Genomic DNA, 19,214 nt, shown 5'->3' on the forward strand with positions numbered 1-19,214 from the left:
TATACACAAGTATTTTGACAGCAGGGAAGCCCTTGATACGAATTCCTTACAAATGTGCCACTTCGCCTTAGTAATTTCAGCTGTGGTCCACAATTCACCACAGCATAGAAATCCAGGGTAAAACCGGCTGTATGGAGTACAGTACTCAGAGAACTCTTTACTGTTCTCCATTTCCCACTCTCTGTGGTATATTATCAGGGACACATTATAGAACTGCCACAGAATTAAGTGCCATAAAAAACAGGAAAAGAAGGGGTTAACATTTAAGAGTCCCCACACACCTGCAAGCCCCAAGTGGCCTGAGGAGGAAGAGATAAAGGTCTGGCCTCACAGTGGAAAGTCTGTTGGTCTAAGCTTTGCTCTGAGGAAGGGAGCTATTTACTCTATCAAACTGGGAAGGAGATGCCAGCCAAGAAAACAATTCACCCTGGACTAAAGGTCAGTGGTTTTCTAAGAGCTGATAAAACCCCCCAAACCAAGGACTGAAGACATCTAGCAGTTGTCAGTCTGCCTGCTAGAGAAGCCTGGAGAGTAAAAAATATGGTGAGTGGCTTTTCTGCCCTAAACATGTTAGTGTAGGAAAAACAATCCAGGCAATCACCTATTCCTCACCCTGAGGGTAACCTGACTGCTGGTGGTAAGGGATCAGCAGTGACAGGGTTTCTCAGTTCAGGCGCTGGCCTGCGGTCAGGCAGTTGCCTGAAAGGCATGTTCTGAGGCTCCTGGCTCTGTTTTCCCTGTGCAATAGTGCAATGGTGATTGCACGGCCCTGAGAAACAGAACATGGTTTTAAAGCCAAAAAAATACTGTATTTGTGCCCACAGGCATACATGAAAAGGAAATAACTGCCTTTTTAGCTGCTTAGTGTACAGAAGTCACTGCTCCTTTCCCTGTAGGAATAACACTAAATACCTCTGCTGAAGCTACTGTATATATTAATCCAAGCTGTAAGCTTATTCACACGCTCTAAAATCAGAAGCTGAGGCACTTAATCTGTTAATTTGCTCTAATGCTGAGAGGCTTCAAATGAGATTGGCTTCCACTGTTGCTATATTAGCTGTAACTAGCTAATGTGTATTAAGTCAGATACACACTAAACAAAACCCTTCTTGCTCCTTTCCCAGGTTAAGGCAAAGCGCACCTGAAGAAATATTGCTTCCTCCGTGGGGCGTCTTGCACCTGTTATTACCTCCCTGCTGTTTGTGCTGTGGACAAGCTTGGAACTTTGCTGGGGCCCTGCACCGCCGTGACAAACTCCGTGGAGCCGGCTGTCCCACCAGTCCACCTTCTCTCCCCGCCGGGGCCGCCGCGGGGGAGGGGCCGGGCGGAGGGGCTGTCCCGCCCCGCCGCGGGGAGGAGTTCCGCCGCACCACTTAAGCGCCGCGGCCGGCGCTGCCCTGCGGCCGGGGTGGCCATGGAGGCGGCGTGGGATTACGCGGGCTCGCTGGTGCGGTGAGTGCGGGGGACCCTCACCCCTCCGGGCAGCTGCCGCCTCCCTCCACACTCCCTCCCCTGCTGATCCCCGCGGCGGTTCGGAGGTTGGCGGCGGGTTCGGCTGCCGAGGAGTGCTCGGGAGGAGCCGAGTTTGAATAACTGTTTGTCAGCTCCAGCTCCTCGGGAGCAAAGGGCGCTTCCCAAGCATGGTGTGAGGACTTGGCACAACGGGCGTTGGAGACGGGGTTCAGATTAAACGTGATGGACACTAGGTGGGACAAGCAAGAAGATGTGCTCTCGCAGACTTTCGAGCTTCAGATGAAATATTTCTGAGGGAGACACAAGTAGGAGCTTTGCAGTTTTAAGTCCTTTCTGGGTTGTATTCACCTCTCGACAGTAGTGAAGCTGCTGTCTTGTGTGTGAAGAGCTTGTATGCCAGGCATGGATCTTCAGTGTAGTTAGGAGCCACTTGTACTCAGTGAAAATGGGACCACAGCTCCATGGCCTCTGTCTGCATTTTGGTTGTGCTGACCATGTCTGTGAAGCTGTCCATTTGTGTGCAATTCAAAAATGCATCTAATTCTAGCTGTGCTTCTGACATCTCTACAGTTCATGTTTTAACAGGGAAAGCAAGTCTGCAATCTGGGTGAAACCTGAGTCTCTTGACTAATTTCTGACTCTTTTTTTGGCTTTGCTGTTACTGCTGTTGTCATTTGTCAGTGAACTTTAACCTAAAAGTCAAACTGTGCTGTATTCTGAAGCCACTCGTGTTGTGCAACGTTGATTTTTCTACGTGAGGCTGAAGACCATTGCACCACATTCTTAGACAAACATACGAGGCATATTGCAAACAAAAGACAAAGAGGGAATATATGTATGGGACTCAAGGCAGGCTTTTAACTGCCAGGTGTTTCTCAGAAAAAAAATAATTTCGTTTGTCCCATCAACCTTGACACTACACTGAATGCATAGTTATACAGAGCAAACTGGACAAGACACCAGAGTTTGAAGATATTTGCTCTTTCAATTATAAATATATTTTTGTGGTTTCCACTGGCTGACATAGGATCTCACTGTCCTTTAGGGAAGAGCTAGGATTTGATCTTTTTGACTTTAAAGAACAACAGAACAGCAATGGAGTTGTCTGTATCTAACCTGTCACTCAACTTTCTAATAAAGCTGACTGTATCTTAGTATGTTTCTTTTCTCTCCGCTGCTTGTTCCCTGACTTAGCTTGATCAGCTTTTAGTAGGAAGTTAGTTTTGATAATGCCAATCTAGCAGAGGAATTTCCTGCATCAGGAATCAGTTTGTCTGGTGTCTGCAGCAAAAATTGATCTTTTTAGGAGCCCTGAAGGTAGGCTGGCCTGTTTGAGTCTGTAGCCTTTGTGTGGGGGGGAAACAAAGGAAAAGAAACAAGCTTTCAGCAACAGGCCCAGAAGTGGAAGGCTTCACACTGTTTATCTGGCTTTTTTTAATCACACTGGCTTTTGCGTTCTAGTTGACTGAAACCTCAGCCTGCGCTGGAGCCTAAACTCACTACTTCATAAGCAGACTTATTTAAAGATGATGTCGGTTTATTGAAATGTAGATGTAGTGGCATCAATGTTAAATAACTCCCTAAGACTTGGACTCCTATTAAGTAACTGTCTGATGTAGCTGGTGAAAGTCCTGGTTTGTTAATCTGGTTTGTGTTTTTTGTTTTGGTCTGTTTTTTTCCCCTGACTTTTTACATCTGGTACAACTGGGCAGCGGTGTGACATCAGTGATCTTGAATCCTGATGAAACTTCTGCTCAGAGCTGCAAAATGTGGCTTGTATAGTTGGCAGTGCTAATGCCCAATGTTGAATCCTGTTAGCTTAAGTCCTGCCCATGAGCTGTGCCCCTAATGCTTTTCTGTATCAGGATATATGTTCAGCTTTTTTCCTTATGCTTTGTCTTTTGTCAGTGACAATCTGGCTTAAGTAATGGAAAAGAAAACTGTTCAACAGGACTGGTATTTTCTGTCCTCACCAGAGGAAAAAAAAAAAAAAATCTTGGCAGTACTGTCGTATATACCACTGAAGTAACTATTCTACATGCTAGTTTTCAAATGTGTGAGAGGGAATGGGATGTAACTAGATTCGGAAGCATTGTCTCTTGAATCCTGACTGTTGTGCCTTCTGACATAAGGGTGCCGTGTGAAGTGATGTCACCAGCCCCAAGATCGATGAGCACGCTTCATATCTGAGAAGAAGACTTGACTGATTCAGAATGGGAGCTGCCCACAGATGAGTGGGGTGTCTGGGGGACTATTAACTTAGTCAGTGAAGAGATTAGCCAACATGCTCTGTCTTAGCACACTACCCTTCTGTGTAGCTTCAATGCCTTTGCAAGTGCTACTCTGTCACCTCATCCTCCTCCCTGGTCTTGACCCTTCTCCAGGACAAAAGTATTTATTACCTCTTTAATTTGAAACAGTACCTGTCTCCTGAAAAACATACTGACTGCTTATCCTCACCAGCTTTGTTATGGGGAGGAGAGAGATTTCCACCAGCCATGTATGTATATGTGCAAATTGTTGAAAGCCAGGGACCTAATGTTTCAACAGCACTACCAAGAAAGTATTAGTTTGAGCTAGAATAAAACTGTTGAACACTCTGCTCCCTTAAAAAAATAGAAATTCTAACAATGCTGAGAAGTTTTTGAGGGAGGTAAACTTTGCTGTACTAAGGAAAGGCAATAGCCCAAAGCCCTGTAGAAGGGCATTTCAGAACGAGAGCAGGAAATTAATTGCCAGAACTCTATCTGGCCAGTCAAAAAAACCCCACAAAACTTTCTGTGCATCTCAAAAATATTCTTAAAGACCAGATAAGAACTTCGGAAAATAAAGTTATTCTCCCTGGTCAATGTGGACCGGCACAAAAGTTGTGACAGGGACAATGAATAATTTTATACCACTTCACCATTGTTTGAAAAATTCCTGTATTCACTTTCTTGCTACAGAAAGAGACTGCCAGTTCACTCCCTCCCCGTCTGTGACAGTGTCCGAGAATAGATTTTCCTACATGAAGCTGACTTTTTACATCTGTGTGGGAGAACAAAGTGGGGATGCCTGCCTTTCCCACCCCTGTGCAATTCAGCATTAAGGAACAAAAGATATACCAAGGGTGAAGTCCAGGAATGGGGGAGACAAAATGTTTTCTCCCTTTAAGAGACTTGTCAGAGATCAGTCCTTTCCAGGTGTCATGCAGAGAGTGATTTTTGACAAGCTGGATATTGAATTAACCAATGTAATTTGGCAGCAAAAAGCTGTCATGAGATGTAGTTGGGAGCAGGTCTATGCCTTGGTGTGGGAGTAGGAAGTTAGAGTTATGCTTTTGGTTTACCTAAGGAAACCTAAAGAGTGACTGTTAAAACATGTGACTGCTTAGAAAAATTTACAACCTCTTTCTAAAAGTGTTTGAATTCTTCCAGCCTCTCTGACAGCCTTCTCCAATCCTGCAATTATGTACTTTGATCTTAATTTTCATTTTATTTTATGACTTTTGATACATTAGGGCACAAATAAGTTTTATTTTTGATTTTTTTCAAAAGTAGATGAGGTTTTGTAAGCTGTAGATATTTTTTACAACATAAACACCTTGGCTCTTTGGAAATCAAGCATAACTATATTGAAAAGCTCGACTTGCATTCTCGTGCTAGGTGTTTTGAGGATGGATAATCTGTTCAGTCTTCCTAAAGCAAACTCGTATCTTAAATAATTAGTTGAAAGTAGTCTTCTGTATTATCTCTCTGAGCATTTATCTTGCAGGTAAAGAGAATGATCTAAGTGGCTGAATGCAATAAGAGCTGCTGCCTTTCCAATTCAGTGTTAAAACTTGTCAGCCTCACTGTAATCATGACCTTGACATCAGCTGAGCTAGAGGTGGCCCACATCTGCTTGAAATGATTTTAATTTTAGAAGTGTATTCAAATGTCACTGGCAAGAGACGGTTCAGAGACAGACAACGTGTCTGTAGGGCAATGTAATATTTAGTTTTGAAAGCAAGCTCCACAAGTCTAATGTGACCCGTGAATTACTTGTATAATGTGCTTACGTCACTGAACTCAACAGTCCTCCTCCTTCTCATGGTACTTGAAGTGACTATTTTTATAACTACACTAAATTTCTATTTGTCTTAGATCTTTGGTATCCATGGGAGCATCTGTGGGAGCCGTAACAAAACAGACCCTGTTCCCTCCTCTCATGCCTGCAGGACGACCTTTCCGTGTGTCGAATGCCTCCCGAAGCAGCCGGAAAGGAATTGTTGCAAGCAGTCTGCAAGAGCTCATCAGCAAGGTAGAGCAAACATTCCCACTCAGGCTGAAACTTACAGTGAAGTACAGTATGCCACAAGGGCAACCCACACACTTGTGTTCTTCTAAAAATCATTACTGGGGAAGTTCAGGAGAATATGGCAGATCAGCAAATCTTAATCATGCATCATGTCATCATTTAGGTTGGACAAGACCTTTAATATCGAGTCCAGCTGCAAACCAAACACTGCCAAGTCCACCACTAAACCATGTTGCTAAGTGCCACATCTATACATCTTGGATGACGGACCCACTTTCAAATGCTAAAATTTGCTGTTTTTTGCAGACTTTAGATGCCTTCCTTATATCTGCTGGAATAGTTACTCTGGTTTTGGAGGAAGATGGCACAATTGTTGATACAGAAGAGTTCTTCCAGTCCCTGGATGATAATACGCACTTCATGGTTCTAGAAAAAGGACAGAAATGGACCCAAGTAAGTGTTGACCTGCTCTCTCTCACTTAAATATAAGTGGATGGAAGAATGTCTGTGGCTGCTAAAATTGTTGGAGAGGAGAGAGATGAGAAAGAAAACTTCCACTAAAGAAGGCAAGGTATAAACTCTGAGTGTCCTGAATGACAAATCAAGTTTGCTTTTTGGTTGGTTTGTTTTTTCTGTCTCTAGTTTGAACATAGAACTCTTGGCAAAGATCTGCCAAGAATTGAAATGGATCATTACAACTGAAAAGAATTATGGGGAAATCTCCTGCTTTTGGGGATCCTCAGAAGTAACTTTATTCTTGAGCCTTTTTGTAACATAAAGAAAACTAGTACAGTAACTGCATGAAGTTAAAAATACAATGTCTTTAATTGTTAGCTTTAGAAAGGAAAAAAATTCCCAAAGGTAAAAAAAGTTTTGTCTTGTGAGTGCAGTAACGATTTAGTGAAGGTTAGAAAAATGCCTGTGTTTAGTCTTGCAAACAGCTAAAAGTTATCATCAAAACCCATTGTTAGCCTACATGCTTCAAGGTATTTTAAAGACTGTTAAAATCAGCTTGCTTTAGCCTTCTGTTCATGTCAATGCAGTGTCCAATTTGTGGTTTTGTGGGGGAATAGTCATCTGCACATTAGTAAGATAAACTCCCAACTGTCTCTCCATTAAGTGGTTGTTGCTAGAAAGCTAACATCAAAATTTCTTCTATTGGGGCAGAGCTAGCTGAAGAGCTGTAAACAGGCCTATGATTTGTCTGCTTGTACACAGGTGGCTCAATCGTGTGGCCCTGTTTTCTCAGTCTCCTGTTGCAGTGTGGGCAGTTTGTACATTTTTCCCTGAGATACCTCACTGGCTTATTAACCTGCTGCATCTAGGCCACGAGCTCCAAGAGCGGAAAAGTTGCAGCCAGGGCATGACTCCACCTTGCTCCTTCCTGCTCTGCCCTGTGTCCTGTCTGGCATGGAGCAGAACAAGTTTGAATGCTGTCCCTCTTCAGGACATCCTGAATGACAGGAGGACTACTGCAGCTTCACAAATCATCTAGAGGGTAGCACAAACTCTGTCGTGCTTTATGCAAATATTCTGGGTGCTAATGGGGGATACGCTACCAAGAATACCGACTTGTACATATCCAAAACTTTTGTTAGTGGGGAGCCCTGTTGCTAGAGCTTTGAGGCCGTTGAAGTAAAACAGGCATAAAATTGCTGGCTAATTATATACTACAGTGTTTAACTTGGTTTGACTTATCACAGTACTGTCTGAGTGCTGGGGTAACAAGTACAAAACGGCCCAGTCTTACACAACTTTATTGCTTCATTTAGCATGCAAAAAACAGCATGGCAGCTGCCAAGTCAGTAACCTTGAGCGGGATGTGCTGAGCGGACTATCTCATGTTTCCACTAGATGTCTCTGTAAATATGGGTCTGCTCTACTATTTTTTATTTTTCTTGAAGCAAGCATGGTGAAAGTATAATTGTCGGCCCTGAAGCAGACAAAGGCTGCTCTCAATAAAGAAGGCTGGATTTAAGGTGGAAGATGACTTCTCCTCCTTTGCTTTTTCCTCTTAAAAACCTCAAACCCTAGGCCTAATCAGTAGTGGCTTCCACCTCATGTTACTTTTTTAGCAGGAGGAAAAAGAGAGGTGTTATGTGCCAGGATGTGAAGTGACTTGTCGCAGATGTCATCTTTGCAGCTATCTCTAAGAGTGCTTGTCAGTATTGTGGTTCTTCCTAAACAGAATAACCTAATGTCATCCTGGTAATTTAGTGGCTTATTTTGGTGTTGACTGTGGTGCCCCAGGTAGCAGATGGAACATACTGGGATAATTAAGTAATGCCGCTGTGCTGTGGCATTACCAGTGGTTTCAGTATATCCTGAAGAAGCAGCTATATTATAAGAAATAAATACTCAATGGGTGGTACATCACTCTAGAACTTCTGTGTCTGTTTGGGATACCTTCAGGCTCCTGGTCAGGACTTCCACAGAATTACGTGAGCCAGGGTCTTGCTTTTCTCTGTGCGAATGTTTTTAATTCTGTTTTAGAGTTGATTGAGAACTAGCCCAAAGACTGGAATAAACAAGCTGTTTCTGAAAAGCTGCACTGTTAGCAATTGTCTTGCTGTAGTTTCCTGGCTTATAGTACAAATTGCCTTTCTCTCTTTTTAAATTAGACACGAAATGGAGTCACCACCCTGAGACAAAAGAAGAAAATGGGAGTAGCTAACATCACATTTGATTTGTACAAGCTGAACCCTAAGGATTTTATTGGTTGCTTAAACATCAAAGCAACCTTCTATGAGATCTACTCTGTCTCATATGACATCAAATGTATGGGAGCAAAAAGTGTATTGCGGTAAGCATGTTTCCACTACTGGTGAGGCGTATGCATTAATGTAAAATCTGTGTTTGCTTATTGATTCTGTGAAGCAGGTGTGTTCATAAATTTAGTAATTTTATTCTTACATACTGGCCAATGTACTGAATCCCCAGATTTCTTTGACTTATTTGAAGAATGCAGGAGGCTGAGGAAGAAGCAAAATACTCTTTGAGAGGGGTCTTCAAGGGGATGAAATGAGAGAGGAATTTGAGATCTGACGGCAGAGGTCTTAAAGCTTGTCCAGACTTAGCAATCACTGGTTGCCAAATGCATCACCTGAGCTACACGGAAGAGATGTGACACTGTCTACTGTCTTAATCTGAATTTATAATCTGTAGTAAGATTGTGTAATGTCACTTTTAAAACCAACTGGTCTCTAAGCAAACTAATGGAGCCTAACAAGGACCGCTGTTCCATGCAGGACCAATCTGTAGTTGGTTGTGTTTGGTAGAACTGGCTGTTGTGAAATGCTGTCTTATGCAGGAGCAAAAAGTGGTGGAGTCTTCTTCTCTGGAACCTGCTTTAGGTGAACCTGCTTGAGCAGGTGGTTTGGACTAGATGATCTCCAGAGATCCCTTCCAACCCCAACAATTCTGTGATTCATTTGTGAAAATAATACCTGTCCTCTCTGCTGCATTCAGTGTGTTGAAAGTCTGTACCTTGTCAAAACTAGCTGTGTCTTGCCCTGGTTGAGGAAAACTTCTGAGTTTAGACTCCTTCACAAAGGTGCCCTGTTTGGCAGCTGTTTAAGCTGCAGCCCCGAATTTCTCTACCTGACCTTTCAAATTCTGGTTGAGACACAGTAGTGGAGAGTTGATGCATTTTGTTACTTGAGGACAAGATCTGCTCTGTACAGGACAGATATATTTGCCTGTGAGGTTTTCACTTCCCCTGTGCAACAAGTAGTCTTTAGTTTGAAGTCTTCAAACAGTCCCTCCTCTCATGATGCAGCTATTAAGAATTGTAATGCTAATCTTGTTCCCTGTTTTTCTGTCTGACCTCTCCCACCCCACTTAGGTGGTCCCTTGCTTAATCTTTTAGGCTACAGCTGATGTGACTGTAGATGAGACCCATTTCTCTGGTAATGCTACAGTGATTCTCCAGCTATATGCTATGCCCTCTTGTAGCACTGGCTTCATTAGGGCTCTTTCAAAGCGAAGGGTTACCCTTGAACAGCTGCACTCTTCCAGTTCCTATGTTTGTCAAGTCTCCTGTGCCAGAACAAACTCTGATTTCTGGCTATCTGCTATGGAGATGAGTATCAGCACTGGAACTTGCACTGTTAAAGAGAATTTGAAGTGACGGTTCTGCCTCCCTGCCAACACAGGGCAGCTGGTCAGAAAAAAATGATACTGACAGACAGCTGAAGTAGCTGTGGAGTTCTGGAAGTGCTGTTATGTTACGGAGTTGAGCTGTGAGGGAAGTGCCAGTGTCAGGGTGGGAAAATAGTCCACTAGCGAAGAACAGGGATGACAGAATAGACAACTGTGGGTACTCTTGAACACAACAGTGAGATGGCATGTCTCAACTTGCTATTTAAATTGAAGACAGATGATGTTTGGTTCTTCGTGTTGTCCCTCTGCTAATGAGATCCAAATTGTTAACTCTGATGCCCTCTCCCTGAGCCTTCCTGTGGAGTGTGAAGGGAAAGGACTTTAAAGTGCTGCAGTTGTTCATTGGGGAAAGGGGCTCAGAGCCTGCCAGATCTGATTAGTGCATTTCCCCTAGCAGTTTCTCCCTATAGTGTCCAACTGAAGGATCAAATGTCTGGTTCAACAAATAACTTCCTCTGTGGCTTAAGTGACAACTGCTCTTGTGTGCAAGTGACACACTGCAGCTGCTCAAAAACTCAGTACCAGGTGCAGCTTTCTTTACAACTGTAAAGCTCCTTGGTCTTGTACTATGTGGTGGAAGGAAGGACATACTGAAATGGCGTACGTGAGGGAAGCATGAACAAGGGGTACAGTGCGTTGGTTTGTTTTGTTTTGTTTTTTTTTTTAAGGCTTCCCAGGCTCTCTCAGTACAGGGTATTCTACTCTACTGAAGTGTTGGATTTTCACTGCAAGCTTTCTTCATCACAGTGGAAAAAAATGAGTTTTTAGGAAGAAGACTTTACCTTCTCTGCTAGAGCTCAAAGGAGAAGTGAATGGCAGCATAGGTTTCACAGCTGCATATTTTCTCAGACAAATTCAGAAAATCTTCCCCCTTTTTTGCAGAAGAGGAAAGCTGGTCTGGTTTCTGCATCCTCAGAAATGGATGCATTTCCAGTTTTGGAATTGTTCCAGTTCTTGTGTACCAAATCCCCAATGCCTCAGCTTCACACTTGTGAGGGCCTACTTAACTTTCAGGGGATAGGTCTTGAACATAGCTCTTAGTACTGATGTCCCCATTGTTTTGTGGAGAATAGAAGGAACACGCAGCTATAACTAAGCTGAATAAATGACCATTTATGATGACCTCTATTCCCTTGCAATCCTGTGGTGATCTACAATTTATATTGTAAACCTCTGATGCTTATCTGATCTTAGTTTAGGGATCTGTACCGGTTCTCAGACAGTATTATATACTTGAACACTGATACTTACTAAATCTTTACAAAATAGAATAGTTGTGAACTGAGAATTCTTAAGGTTTGCAGCTTAGACAACATTCATTTGCCCGGCTTCACTTGTTTTGCTGTTGGGCATCCACTGTAGTGTGATTGCTCAGCTTCAGATCTAATTAAGTTTGATCTGCAGCTTAGAGATACATGCGGTGTTGTATTAGTCAATGGCCTAAAGGTGAGATGCAAGATGGATTCACACTGCAGGAATGCTGCTGGGCTCCCAGGCAAAGTTGTCTTCAGTGGTGCTCTGGTAGGTTGAGTGATGGCTTTGCAAAAAGCCTGTAAAAGTCTGATGGGATGACTGCCTGCTTTCTTAAATGTTTTTTCTGCTTCTGCCAACATGTCAATAGTTTTCTGTTAATCAATGGCCACAGAAGTGTTTTTTCTGAAGTTACAAAAAAGACAAGCTTATCAGAAGCGAGGAATGAGAGAGTTTTTAAATATATCTACCTAAATCATCCTAAAGGTGGTGTGGGTGGGGAGAAAGGAGTAATGTCATTCTGCTGGTGATTAAGAAAAAACAAAACATATTTTCTTCTATAATTAACTTTTCTTCTAGGAAGATACTTCAGCTAATGTCTCATGCAGCACAAATAATCGGACAATTTCTTCTCTATACTGGAACGTATATGTTGCAGTTGATGGGTGAATATGATGAAGACGTCCCATGTAGAAGATCAAGGCGGGAGTAGTGAGCACAGCTGCACTTCTGATATCGAATCCTTTTGCTTAAAGACATTATCTTGCCCAGTTTTGATTGTAATGATGTTATGGTAGAGGGATGTCCACTGATGTGAACTAACATTTTTCACACTTGGGAATGCTTGTAGGCCTTAGTCATAAAATAAGTGTTTGGTGTTCACAGGCAAAAGCAGCAAAAGGATGGGTGCCTCATGTCTGAGAATGCAGCAAAAGGGGAGAAGGCAGGTTTTTGCCTCAGCAAAAGTATACTTGGAAACTTGCCTGCTTTGTAACCAGTGGGATCAAAGCATAGTTTTTTGTTTTTTCCTTTTTTTGTTTGTTTTCATGGCTGTCTGTTTGCCTTGTGAACAGACTGGGCTGTAAGATGGTGGCAGGGGGTCTGTGTTTTTCTGGTTTTGATCCTTAACAGTATTGGTATTAGTGCCCAACTGGCATCGAGGTACAAAAGTGTGAAGTGTACTTCTTTATTGCTTCTGACAATGGAACTACACAATACAGCTGAATCCTGGTTCTCTCATTAAGTCTGATTTGAAGAAAGTGCAACTAAGCAGAAGCTTAAAATTTAGCCTTATTTCTCTTAAAGCAAGGAAAAACCTTTCATTATGACTCTTTATATCACTATAGCTCATAGCAGTTGAAGAAGCTGATGTATTTCTTTAATGGGTCTGATGTCTATTTCTTCCTGAAGTGTTGAATAATTTGCCATAGTTTCATGAATGCAGCTTACAAGCAACCTGCTGAAGCTTTGCTCAGGGGTTAAATGATCACTTATGTAGTTTCTACTGTTCATTTACAAGATGATACTACATTCCAAGTTGTACTTGAGGTACATGTGAGAGATGCTGGATTTTGATGCCCCTGTGTTCCGGGGAGAGCAGCAGGACACTGCCTAGTCTTGTGTAACATCCATATGCTCTTAACTGGATATTTTGGGGTTTAGAGTTTCTCAAGACAAGCTGTATTAAAGGACAAAATTTGTAATCCTTAGGTAAAATTGTTCTTAATGTTTTCTACAGTTTAGTGAGCCGCTAGCGTGACCAGCTTCCCACAAGCTTTTCCTCAACAGTGTAGAAAACTGGAAAACAAGCAGTGTTAGGTGCCCTGTATTAAAATACAAACTTCCATTGGTGAAGGGAAAAAGCCCAACTTTGGTTGTTCATAGGTGTGGCTTTTAAGGTTTTCATTTACTTGCTCATGAATAATTTTAGTAAGTTGTTATATTCTTGCTTAGGACTGAAAGCTGGTAAGGAGACAGTGGATACAGTTAAATATGTCTGACCTGACAGCAGGTGCCACGTAGGAAGAGAAGCTCTGGTGACAGAGCGAACAAGTCGGGCAGGAGAAGAAAGCAGTGGGGGTGAAAGGGAAAAGACCAGTGTGGACCCCACATTGCCTGCCATGCCTCTGCTGAGACAGGAATCTGTTAACTGTGCATTAACTGCACTCATCAGTTGGAGGAAAACCTAATCTAAAAGAGGAGCAGGTGGACTGCAAAGACCAAGACCAACCATCTTGGTTGAATGGATCTATTCTGACCTGTCAGCTGGGTGTGTGCCATGTCAAATGTCACTAATATGTGGGAATATTGCTCTCACTTTAATCTGCAAATTTCACCTTCATAGGCTTATTTTTGCCTTCCCTTCATGGATGTGAGTTAGCCAGCTGGAACTGCATCTTTCAAATCACTGTTGTGATGAAAAGAAGCCTAAATCCAAGTGTTAAAGGGACTGATTTGGCAAGTTTGGCAGGTGTCTGCCTGTTTCTTCGGTAATGGTATTGCAAATCAGTAGACAGCTAAGAAAAACCTTGATTTCTGTTGTTTTGCATCTACTGAGTGTTGTCTGGAGCAGTGTGCCCTCCTCCAGCAAAGGGGAGGACTGATTCTTTCCTAATTTCTCACAGGGAAGAATGTCTGTAGCTTGCAGCACTGTCAGGTTTCCTTCAGAAGAAAACAATAAACTATTCTGAGAGTAATGAGGAAGAGGTTATATTAAAATGGAAGCTGTATACTTCATCTGTGGTGCTCTTAACACCCTTCCTTCCTATCCCCCGCAAATGATTGTTGCTGTGATAACTGTTAGCCAAAGTCTTTCTACCCCATACCAAAGAATTGCATTTAACTGATGCAGTGCAATGACTTTGTCAATAATTCTTTCAGCTTTCAAGGACCATTTATTCAATTAAAAAAAGCACATCTCTTGAAAGTAAACTCTGTGTAATGATCCTAAGAATATTTATGTTGCTAATGGTGGGAGCACCAACATTAAAAAAACAAAGCAACTTGCATAGCACAATATTGCTTTGTGTGAATTGCTTCTTCGACATCTGTAATAAAAAAAGCTTTTGCAAGTCTGAACTGTGCAGATCTCAAATTCCAGCCTTCTGTATCCAGAGGCAATTGTTACAGAACTAACACTCCAGAGGTTCCAATGGCACTGTCTGAGAACCTAATGTGATCTAAAATGTTAACTCAGTATGAATTTGCAACGTTTTGAAGCAGCTGCTGCTGTGACAGCTTAACACTTAAAACTTGAGCTGCTGAAGGTCATGGGAGCTGCAAAGTCTCAATCTCAGAACATCTCCCTCTAATTCAAAATGCAAACAGCTGAACAAAGTAACTCAGCTTTGATATTTTCTCAAAATGGGAGGTGTGTCTTGCAAGTTGTCTGAAATTTTTCTTTGCTTCTGGATCTTGTTTTGCCACAGGCTTGGTATTTGAGGGATGATATTTGCTACTGTAGCAACTGCTTTCCAGAGATAAAGTTTTGGCTTTGGGTCAAACTGGAGGAGTTTGTCATTTTCTAGGTTGGAACCAGTTTGGGTTTTTTTGTTTTACAGAATGTTTAGAAGGCATAGCTTTCACTTCAGCTATGTGTGGTACACAGCAAAGAACTACTTCAGCATTATCTACCTTTCAAAAAGTTATATACAAGTTGTGTACAATATTTAGCAAGAGACAGAAAAACTAAAAGCACTGGCTTTTCACCACAGGTATCTAGAGAAGAAGCTAGCTTTTCCACTTGACACTTTCAGCTTTAACTTTTTCCCATAAACTGGGTTAATCTGCGATCCTTACTGTTGCAGTCGAGGCTGGTAGCAGTGTCATGTGGAAGGTGTGAAATGTGTTTACTGCCTCCTTGCTTGCACTGGCCCTTTTTGCCTGTTGCTTTGCATCACTTGCTAACAATGTACCAAGTCATACTCTCTAGTTACCAAAAAAGGAATTTTCACTGAAGTACTCGAACTTGTTGACTCAGACACTGTTCATGTTCTGCAGGCAAAACAAAGTTGCTCTCTTCATGACTGGAATGAAGAATCTAGTAGCTTTTTGTGTGTGTGTAATTTATCACTACTTCATTTCCTTCCTTTCATAAACCCATGAAGTTGTTGCTTTCTTCCACCTTCCTATTCTTTCAGGAGAAACAGGATTACAAGAGGAAAAGGCAAGGTCTAAATTCCTTAGATAATTTGGAATATGCTCTAGGAAACATCCTAAATCCCTTCCATACAGAGAAGGGCAAATAAAGGAAAATAGGATTTTGAGCTGGAATTTTTTTTTAGTACTGTGAGAAGATAGGTAGGTGCTAACAATTTAGGAAATGTTGGTAAGTCTGAATATTAACTGTGAAGTTAACTACATGTGATCATTTGTAACTGACTAGAATTATAACTAAATCATCTCAGCATGCCTCTTCCTGAGATAGCACTTGAACTAAAGGCACAAGCTTCTTTAATTAAAACCAAAGTAAAAAAGTATATTTTTGACCTGATGCCTCAAGTTTTACTGGAGGTATTAATGTGATTAACATACCACTTCAGTTATGTATTAATAAGTATCCTTTTGGGTTTACAGGTTATCACTGCTTACTCTACCTTACCTTGTCATATATGCAGTTAAGATATTTATAAACTTAAGGATCACTGTTTTGCTAAGGGTGGAAATAGTGTTTTACCACTTCACAATTTTCAAGCTCAGTAGTTTAACTTGCTATCACAATTGAGGCAGGTGAGAATTACATGTCAGTGTGGTGCCAATTTGAAGGAACACTGTCCATGAATAAATAAAATCAGATGGTGGCTTTGGATGTTGTCTCTATTAATTTCTAGAATAACTTATTCCTGAAATCATGAATGTTAATGGATCTGTGGTCTGGCACAGACAGTTTCCAAATGCTGGACTGTGGCAGTGAAGTAACTGGATACTGTTATGTGGCTCTTAACTCTTTACTGCTGACTTGCTTTCTGGCCTCAAAGAAGCTGTGCAAACTCTGTTTCATTTCATACAAAAGGAATGTCTTCTTCCGTCTTTTACCAAAGCTGGAAAAGACTACAAGCTACTGAGTACAGGAGACAGAAGTCTTCAGCATTCTCTGTTTTTCACTAAATACTGTAAGGATCAAGGACCTCTTTTTATAATGCCTCATGAAAACTCCCTGTAGTCATTTACCTACAGATATACTAGTACACATTTGATTGCGGAAAAATATGAATTTAATTTAGTCAAAGATAGATTTGTCTGGTTTGGAATTAACTTAGTCTTCAGGAGGAATAGCATGCAAGTGTGATCAGTCTAGCACACTTCCATCTTATAAGTACAGTTTTGCAAAGCTTGATTATTGAGCAGTTCTCTTGTGGGAGAACCTAGGTCTGATTTCTTGCAGTGGAAAAGCACAAAATAGCACTGTATTTAGCTTAGTGGTAAGGTGTTGATAGTGGGAGGTGCAGGGGTGTTATGGGGATGGCCTCAGTGAGTAGAGACTGGGGTTGCCTCTGCATGGTACAGAGCTGCTTCCAGCTGGCTCCAAAATGGACCCACCATTGCCCAAAGCTGAGCCCTTCAACCAAGTTTGTGATGCCTCTGTGTCGTAAGGGATAAAAAAAGTGCTGTGCAGCAGCTGTGAGAGAGGACTGAGCAAAATGGGGGAAAAAACAGCCCTGGAGACACAAAGGTAAGAAAGAAGGGGGAGGGGGTGCTCCAGGTGCCAGAGCAGAGATTCCCATAAAGCTTGTTGTGAAGACGATGGTGAAGAAAGTTGTGCCCCTGTAACCCATGGAGGCCCACACCAGAGAAGATATCCACGCTGCAACCCATGGAGGCCCCATGCTACAGCAGGTAGCTGTGTCTTGAAGGAAGCTGCAGCCAGCAGAGAACCCATGCATGAACAGGTTCCTGTCAAGAAAGCAGCCCAGGCTGGAGCAGGTTTGCTGGCAGGACTTGTGACCCCACAGGAGACTCATGTTGGAGCAGTCTGTTCCTGAAGGACTGTACCCTGTGGAAGGGCCCCATGCTGGAGCAGAAGAAAAATGTTGAAAGGGAGGAGTAGTAGAGAGGAACTGTTGTGGACTGACCATGACCCCTATTCCCCTGTGCCACTTGGGGCCAGGGAGCGGAGGTGGAAGAGTTTGGAACGAAGTTGAGCTTAAGAAGGAGGAGAGATGGGGGAAAGGTGTTTTTAGTTTTATCTTTGTTTCTCACCGTCCTTCTCTAATTTACAATAAATTAATTTAATCTTCCTTGCGTCTAATGTGTTTTACTGGTGTTGCTAATTGGTGAGGGATCTCCATCTTTATCTCAACCCACAAGCTTTTTCATCTTATTTTTTTCCCCATGTCCTTTTGAGGTTATGGAGTGAGAGACTGGCTTGGTGGGCACCTGGCAGCCAGCCAAGGTTAACCCATGACAAACATAAAACACTGAAAGTAAAAATAAGCAAAAAGACAGCTGTCTGTGCCATAGGTGACCAGTAAAATTGGAAAAAAAAATGAAATAAAAATCTGAGTGTTTTCTGAATGGCTTTTTACAGCTGTGTTTGCAGAGACTACATCCAGTCATACACAGACAGGATTATTATTTTCAGTTGTCATGATACAAACTTTACTAACCTCAGTCTCAAGTATGCCTTTTCTAAGGTTATACATCTGTTTGAATTCATTTGTAGTAGGCCCTACTCCTAATGTATTCTTGGTTGGGAATATTTATTAATAAATATTAATTATCACTTGAAAGAACATTGAAATAGTACTGCTAGTTGTTTTATGAAAAAGCTAATTAAATTTAACACTAGAAATACAGTATGTCTTTATAGACTCCAGAATCCAGATAGTGCATTCTATGTAGTTTCAACATAAAAAAGTTGATTGATCATCAGTTTTCTAAAAAGACTGCTTTAATAATCAGCATGCATTTTGTGAAGATTGTGTTTGGGTTCTTGTGAAAGTAATGTAACTATTGTCAAAGGTTGGTTGTGACTCTGTTGTGTGTTTAAAAAAAAAAAAAAAAAGCTTAGATCCTCAAAGAACAACTATATTTAAGAAAATAGTAGCTTAATGATGTGGGTAGTCAGTCTATTATAGACCCAGAGAAATGTCAGACATCGAAGTCCTTTAAAGTCTTAAAGTTAGGTATAATTATTTCTGACACATTTTATAATTACATTGTGAAGTCCATACTCCTTTATGTTAAAAGCACTTCTAATTACAAAGCATCTTCCCTTGCATAGGTCTGTGACTTGGTTTGCTGCTGCTCTTGATGAAGTAGTGGTTTCGAATGCTCTTCCTCCATCTCAAAAATCAGGAAAGAATAAGCAAGAAAACAATAAATAATCTTATTTAGGTGTAAGGACTACTGATTTATTATTTGAGCTAGAGAAACTGAAGTCTACTGTGCTCTCTATTTTGTTCCTGCAAAGTTAAAGTGCAAATGGCAGTATTTCAGTGAGCCCTGTACCAAATGTGCTTAATTCAGGTGCTCTCCCAGCTGCATCTGTCCTGGTTTCTTGCCCATTTAGGGAAGTTGCCTAGAGAAGCTGCCTAGAACAGTTGCAGAATATTGTTCTAATCTGCACTCAACTCTCTGAGTGATCATGCTTTCCACATAAAAGTCGGTGCCTTCCAGAATAACTGATGTGTTTTCAGAGATAAAAATGGGTTTGTTGTTGAATAATCAGTTATCTCTGAAATCACAAATTACTAAATAGTTGCTGAAAATGGCTAGCTATTCCAGTCACCTGGAAAAAACATTTCATCTTTCAATGGGATCATCAAGCTGGTTTTCCTCATAATTATAGGTATTTGCTGCAAACTACATGAAGATCAGAATTTCGTGTAGATAAATACAGCTTCACCTATGTGACCACTGAATTCAGTAAACAATTCTCTCAATTTCTCCTAGTCTTACCTGGTCCTGACATGGTACCATGTTTAGTTTTCACAAGAGTTATGAACAGTGAAAATAAAGCAGGTTTTATTACTAGTAGCACCAGCAATGACTAAAGGCAGTAGCGATCTAATGGATAAAACTCACCTTCGTTTCCATTACTTGTACCTCTC

At 41.6% G+C, this 19,214-nt stretch overlaps 1 protein-coding gene across 2 annotated transcripts; it reads left to right on the top strand.

Annotated features, from left to right (window-relative positions):
- Positions 1 to 1,351: 1,351 nt before the first annotated feature.
- Positions 1,352 to 17,399, top strand: CIDEA (cell death inducing DFFA like effector a). Of its 2 annotated transcripts, XM_065831930.2 has the most exons (6): positions 1,352 to 1,452; positions 5,598 to 5,754; positions 6,058 to 6,204; positions 8,373 to 8,554; positions 11,743 to 11,900; positions 12,307 to 17,399. In XM_065831930.2, the coding sequence occupies exons 1-5, from the start codon at positions 1,415 to 1,417 to the stop codon at positions 11,873 to 11,875; spliced, it is 657 nt and encodes a 218-aa protein (XP_065688002.1). In that variant the 5' UTR covers positions 1,352 to 1,414; the 3' UTR covers positions 11,876 to 11,900; positions 12,307 to 17,399. The 2 variants fall into 2 exon arrangements, with proteins under 2 accessions (XP_065688002.1, XP_065688001.1); XM_065831929.2 differs by having other exon boundaries at positions 11,743 to 17,399.
- The last annotated feature ends 1,815 nt before the right edge of the window (positions 17,400 to 19,214 follow it).

This window comes from Patagioenas fasciata, chromosome 2, assembly GCF_037038585.1.
Source record: "Patagioenas fasciata isolate bPatFas1 chromosome 2, bPatFas1.hap1, whole genome shotgun sequence".
In the NCBI taxonomy this organism is placed as follows: domain Eukaryota; kingdom Metazoa; phylum Chordata; class Aves; order Columbiformes; family Columbidae; genus Patagioenas; species Patagioenas fasciata.

Excerpts from the sequence above, each read along its gene's own strand:
- CIDEA (XM_065831929.2), top strand. The coding sequence starts at position 1,415 with ATGGAGGCGGCGTGGGATTACGCGGGCTCGCTGGTGCG. Across the intron at positions 6,205-8,372 it reads AAGGACAGAAATGGACCCAA|ACACGAAATGGAGTCACCAC; the intron begins GTAAGTGTTGAC and ends TTTTTAAATTAG. Across the intron at positions 8,555-11,742 it reads GGAGCAAAAAGTGTATTGCG|GAAGATACTTCAGCTAATGT; the intron begins GTAAGCATGTTT and ends CTTTTCTTCTAG.